The sequence below is a fragment of the Athene noctua genome, chromosome 1 (assembly GCF_965140245.1).
Source record: "Athene noctua chromosome 1, bAthNoc1.hap1.1, whole genome shotgun sequence".
Classification (NCBI taxonomy): domain Eukaryota; kingdom Metazoa; phylum Chordata; class Aves; order Strigiformes; family Strigidae; genus Athene; species Athene noctua.
Genome location: NC_134037.1, coordinates 76,455,741 through 76,462,363, shown reverse-complemented (window position 1 = coordinate 76,462,363; position 6,623 = coordinate 76,455,741). Strand labels below are relative to the sequence as shown.

At 43.8% G+C, this 6,623-nt stretch overlaps 1 protein-coding gene across 1 annotated transcript in view; it reads right to left on the bottom strand.

Moving 5' to 3' along the window:
* Positions 1–2,742: 2,742 nt before the first annotated feature.
* FNDC1 (fibronectin type III domain containing 1) overlaps positions 2,743–6,623 on the bottom strand; it is a 44,516-nt gene continuing 40,635 nt past the window's right edge. Inside the window, exons 18-19 of the mRNA XM_074924763.1 lie at positions 5,912–6,034; positions 2,743–4,461 (exon numbers count right to left, since the gene is read on the bottom strand). Coding sequence (XP_074780864.1) covers positions 4,346–4,461; positions 5,912–6,034 — 239 coding nt within the window. The 3' untranslated portion in view covers positions 2,743–4,345. The remainder of the gene's footprint in view (positions 4,462–5,911; positions 6,035–6,623) is intronic.

Here is a 6,623-nt window from a genome sequence, read left to right as displayed (position 1 = left end):
GGGAGCAGCAGTACAAGGCATGGCTTTGTTTTCAAATGTTACCAGCTAAGGGCCCTCAGGCAGACTGGCAGCAATCCAAGGGTGGGTTTTTTTAGACATCCATGGATGTCAGCTTTGCCTTGGGAAGTAGAGCTGGGCTGCTGCAGTGTTGACCTCATTCCCTTCTGCATTTACCTCATTCTCTTCTGCCAGAGGAAGGCAGCTCTTCACATGAAGAGAAAAAAGGACATGGATTTTGGGGACAGAAAACCGTATAGTTTCTTGTAGGGAGGAACCACAAGGAGCATTTCACATTGTTCAGTGAGTTGGGTTACCTCCCGCAAAGGCCTTCAATTATCATTCCAAGCAACGCCCAATGCTTCCTTCATCACCAAAGAGCTCTTCTGCTCACATCCTGGGTCCACATGCTGGGCTTTGGCTGCCCCCGAGAGCCCTTGGCATTTCTCACATGGTGGTGATTGTTCCTGCTGCCTTTGAGGCAGAAATCCCAGTTCTCTCAAAAATATGGTACAGTGATCAGAGATTAGCATCTGGAACTGACCAGGGCCAGACAATGCTCCAAGCAACTTCTTCGCCTTTCTTTTCCTCCCCACCCCTTCCCCTGTTGTGTTTTTCTCCCTTTCTTTTCCAGCTCTGTACAATTCCCCACCAGGCAGGGCCCTGGCATCCCTCTGCCCAGAGAGACTTGTACCAGAGGCGATGTAGTCACAAGCTGTGTGGATTGCAGGGGTGGTGCATCACCCCTCAGAGCCTCTAAAGGGACATGACATTCTCCAAAGATGATGCCAAGGGCTTGGAGACCAGATGCAGATGTAGCTTTGCCAGCAAGGTGGGCATGGGTGGAAAGCTAATGGAGGAAAAGACCTGTCCCTCTCCCATGAGCACTATCCAGAGCTGTATGATGTCCCCTGGTACACAGCACAGTCACAAAGCTGTACAGCTATTTTGATGGAGACGGGGTTTACCTCCAAGTGGGCATGCTGCTTCTCTTACAGTGGCACAGCAGGATCAGTGTGTCACGGGGACAGCAGGGAAGGGTGGGAAGGCAAGAGGAGGGTGGCACCTTGGTCAGGGCACAGTCAGGGCCTTGGAGAGAGGAACTGGATGAGAAGTGGCTTTCCTGACCCACATGGCTTTAGTTGCCCCTTTAATCATATCACCTCTTAGATAAACAAAGAGCAAAATATATCTCTTCATCTCTTATCTCTGTATAATCTCTTCAGAAAACTACCACCATGAAATGTACACTGTGCATGGGACAAAGCATGCAAATGTGTCAATCAGATCACCTCATACAGCACAGACTTACCCAGACCTCAAAGTGAAGGGAACAGACTGCATAACATTGCATTTCATGTGTTTCCCTGTTGTGTCCTACTGCTGACTCTGCCCTGGCTGGTTTAGCCTCAGAGAATATTTACACTGGAGGGGAACAGTGTGCAATGCCCTCCACCCCTGCCCCCAGCACTCCACAGTTCCTCCCCAGAGGAGGCTGCAGAAAAAATGATGGCCTCAGTTCTTCACTCATGCTGACATTCCTGAACGGGACTGTTCCACCCCCAGGGTATTTCCAGCAGAGAATAAAGAAACCACATCTCTGCAGATGAACAAATCGAAACCCACCTGTGGGCTCTGAAGGTGAAAATGCAGAAAGCATTGTCTGTGGGGAGGAAACATCCATCTTTAAGCAGGAGGACAAACCATAACTGGTGAAACCAGGCCTTGCTCTTTAGAGTTAGTGGCACAAGTCCCACTCACAAGTGCTGAAGACTGGGCTCTGGACCAAGGCATGAGTTTGATTCAATAAAAGGAAAAATTATTATTGGATTCCTCCTCTAGAATCATAAAAAGTCACTGAATAATTTAGGTTGGAATGGATCTCTGGGGTGCTCACATTCAAACTGTTGTTCACAAGGACTCCCAAGTCCTCTCCTGCAAAGCTGCTCTCTGGACAGTCATCCAGCCTGTATTGCTGCAAAGGGCTATTCCATCCCATGTGTGGGACTTCTCACTTCCCTTTGCTGAACTGCATGAGGTTTCTGACTTCTCATTTCTCCAGCCCCTAAAAGTCCCTCTGATGAGCAGCTCTGCCCTTCAGCACATCAACCACTCCCCAGCCCCAGTTCAGTATCAGCCACAAGCTTGCTGATGGTGCACTCCATCCACACACTCCATCCCATTGTCCAGGTCATTAGACAGAACTGGACCCAGTACTGGCCCCTGGGGTGACACTTGTAGCCACCTGTCATTTGGAATTTGCACTATTTTTGATCACAATCCTTTGAGCCTCATGACGCAACTGATTTTATGTCCACCTTAAACAACTATCCAAGCCATATCCCACCAGTTTGTCTACAAACACAGTGGGAGACCATGCTAAGCACCGTAGAAAAACCGAAGTCAACGACATCGACTTTTCTCCCCTTGTGCACAGAGCCAGCCATCTCAACAAAGAGTATGATTAGACTGTTCAGGTGTGATTTGCCCTTGGTAACTCCACACTAGCTGCTAACCACCTTTTAAAGGGAACAACACACTCACATATTTCCAGTCTCTTTGAAAAAGTTGACACCAACTCCTCTGCTAAGGAAGACTTTTTGAAAGCTAACAATTTGTGACTTTGTCAGATACTTCACAGAGATGACCAGAAAGGATGAAAGAGAAATTGAACCACGTATCATAGGTTTATTAGGGAAAAAAGTTATACTTCAAGGCCATATATTTGGCACTGTACTGAAGCAAAAGCATGTGAGAACAATTAAAATGTTAAACCCCAAATCACCATGAAAAATAAAATGCTCTTTTAATCACTTTAGTTCATTTTTTGTCCCCATACAATTTACAATAGCTACAGGAAGCAAATGAAAAGGTATTAGACCTACACTACATGTAAGCTGGAATGAGGGTGAGAGATGGACCAGAGACCAGATCCGTCCCCCAGGTATGCTGCTACTCTCCCAGGCTACCAAAATGGGGGAGTCTTACTAACATGAGCAAAAGCTGCTGAGATGTTACCATGAAACAGTAAGACTGTGAAAGTTACTGGGTAAACCATTAATGCTAGATTGCCCAGAAGGACTACTAAAATCCTACATTACTGCAAGCTTCAAAATGCCTGCTAAAAACATCATCGTACCTTTCACCCCTGTCAGATTTTGCTTTCTGGCCTGGATGGAAGAGATTTCAGTAATACTTTAAAGGAAGTGTGTCTCAATTTGTCCCCAGGACGGATCAAAGTCACATGAGTTTCCTGCTAGTTGACTCTTGTATTGGTGGCTTGAGCTTCTTTTTGGAGGGCAAATAAATTAAAGGCAGTTTCTAATTTCCAAGTTACTCATCCCATGTCTCTGCACAGTAAAGTGAAAGATACTGACAAGGAATAAATAACAAATAAGGTGAGGATGGATTGAAGAAAAGTTGAACCAAAACTTTTAAATAGAAAAGGATAGGAAGTTTAACTGATCCTGATAAACTGCTGAATGTGTTTTTTCTGGACTATACAGTGCCACTCTAACACAGATAGAGGGGTGGATACCACTGAACATCCAGTCCAAAGGCTGCCAAGGAAGTGGGACACAGGTCTTTGATCAGTAATTCAAATGTTAGATCAACAGTACTGACAAGAAGAATACAGCTCTTTCCTTGGTTAATATATTGTGCATAGCAATATCTCAAAGAATTAACAGCACCTTTTACATAAAAATTCCAAACATTTATCTAGTGAACAAGAAAATCTTGGCATCTCTAAGCAGTACTTCTGCAGATGTACAGTACTGTATTTATATAGATATAGATATACATATATCTCAAAGTGAATTTACACTGTGACCTGGTGATTAGTCCAGCACTGGGCGAACCCACAGGGTAAGTCTTCAGGAGAATATATTGCCTTTGGTGGGTAGCCAGTTACATGGCACAATCGCATAGGGGAGCCCTGGTGGGCAGCAAAGGACAGTTTAGCATCCCGTTAAGCAAGCACAGCATGCTTAGGTCGTTCCTGCAAGATATAAGAAACTTCCAAATTTTCATAGCTAATAACAGTTCTAGTTTTCACAGGTTGCACACATTGCAACTGCCTCTCTGGGCCTTAAAGACCCACAGGAGGAAGGTACGACACCAAACTTATATCCTGTCCCTGCTTCCCAGCAGAAATCAAGCAGCACCACAGATTTAGGCTGGTAAAGGGGAGACCATGTTTGGCTTCACAAGGGTCTTTTGAGCAGCTGGTCTTCACTGGTTTACCTCATTTATCTTTTTTTTGTTTGTTTTCTGAATCAGTTGCTCACAGTCCGCTGGTAGAAATAATTTGAAAAGCATGGTCTGCCTAAGACAGGAAGGCAGACTGCTACCATTTCCCTGGGATGGGCACACCACACTCATACCAGCCCACATAGTAGTAGGGTGTTGTGTGTCCAATGCGTCCAAATGATACAGGCTCCTGACGGTACTGGCGGTAATACCCTGCCAGAAGAAAAAACAGCCGTTTGCATTTCAAAACAAAGGCACAGTAATTTCACAAAAGTAACAGATGCACCAAGAATCAATCCCACAGCCCAAATGAAAACTTAGAAGCTGTCCGGTAGGGAGTTTTGTCAAATGGGTATTTGCTAGCCCTGGTATTTGGCCTAGATCTTTCTTCAATGATTTAACTCTGGTCCTTTATATTTCCTGTAGTTTTGATTGGTTTTACTGTTCAAAATATCTTGAACTATTGTGTAATGCTGTGGTCTGCCAAACAGCTTCTGCATTTCACTCCAAAAGGTGGCTATATTTCAGCTGTGCTTATGAAGTCTGTAAGTCAGTTTAAATATATGAAGGACTCTGGGGCAAAAAATACCATCAAATCGTCTTATCTCGTAGGGCTCAAGAGACTATCAACAAACATCAGCTTTTCACAAAACAAAAAGGTATCATTTCATGCAGTAAATATGGAGTTAAGCCCTTTCTTCCCCTTTTTCTTCATCTGCAGAAAGAATGTGACTGCTTAAAGCATTAGGAGAGGTGCAGCATTCTTCTCTGCATAGCTCGTGCACTGGAACATCTGAAACACTCATGTCTTGTGCCAATAATATAATTTCTGTGTGCTCTCTATCTCTGTCTCCTAGACCTAGTAATACACATCTGGATTAATCATCCCTCTTTTGAACTGAGAAATACAGTACTTCCCAGTGATATATAAATATCAGTGACTATTTCAGTTTCTTCCTGGTAACACCACCATGAAAAGAATATCAACAAAGAATTTAACATGGAAACCATTAAAGCCAGCTGAATAATTTATATCAATAGACTTATTGAAAAGATTGGCTGACTTTCATGACTGGGTTCATTTTGTGAAGCAAGCCATCATCCTCTTGGCTATACGAGCTGAGCAGTTTACTCAGAGGAACTCCTAGGTGAGAATTTTCACTTGGAGGGAGATATCTACCAGGCCAGAATAAAAGTCCTGCAGTCCAACCTTAAGTCACTAGACATACTGCTATGTGTTTTGCATTGAATGAACTGGTCAGAAACCATTTGCAAAGATGCAGCTGGTCCTTTGTGGCATGTGGAAGAGTTTTTGCACCTCAATTCAATGAGGCAGGTCTTATAAATAAGAGAAGGGTTTCATAGATCTATACAATTTTTTTATTTCTGTTTTTGCATTTTGTTCCTGTTAATTATTTGCATTATATGCCCCTCTCTTTCTTTCTCTCTCTCTCAGCACCCACAAGTCCTGGGACTTTCATAACCTGTTCAGGCAGGGCTGAGTACAACATCACCTCATCACCTACTGTATCAGCTGGACTCCTCATGAAGATACCAGCAGCTGTGGACAAAGAGCTCCATTCTGTGCTCCACTCCCTACCCCTTAATAGTATGGATGGGATGACAGGCACCTGGCCAGCATCCCACTCCCCCATTGCCATACCTCGGATGGTGGGCAGGGCTTCAACATATGACTGAGGTCCCGTTCTTCCATCCAGGTGTGAATCCACAAACTGGCAGTGGTCTTCGCCCCTTCCCCAGCTATCCCCAATGCTGTAGAAGGTGTCTGAAGGGTGATACAGACAGATTATTTGACTTGGCATTACTTTTGTTTGGGATGCTCTTTACCACCAGGAAAATAGATGTGGGAGAAAGCAGAAGTATTACAGTGGCAAACATGATATTACCAATGAACAAAGAGTGGCTGGAAAGGGGGAGAATGCTACCTCACAGTATGGAAGGAGAAATTATGGATAAACTGCTCACTAAGGAATAGCTCCCATTTTACAAGTCCATGGACACTGCACCATTTCAACTGACCAGTCATTTCAATATATCATGAGAAAGTAAAAAATGCTGTATATGTCAATACCAGTAGTTTGATTGTAGTCTCAAATGAAAACTAAAAACTGTGGAGCTCTCTTTTTCTAACAGATGGGGTGGGTCCTGCCACCCTGTTTGTTTCTTATTGAATATTCAAACACTGCCTTCAAACTATACCAATGCCCTGCAATAAGAATAACATATTAGCATAATCTGAAAAGCCACTGAGATAATCCCAGTACCTCAGATCAAAAATATGGAAAGTTTTCTTCATTATCTCTCAGCAAATACACCCGTATAAGATCTACTGTTAACTCTTAGAAGTACTGCTC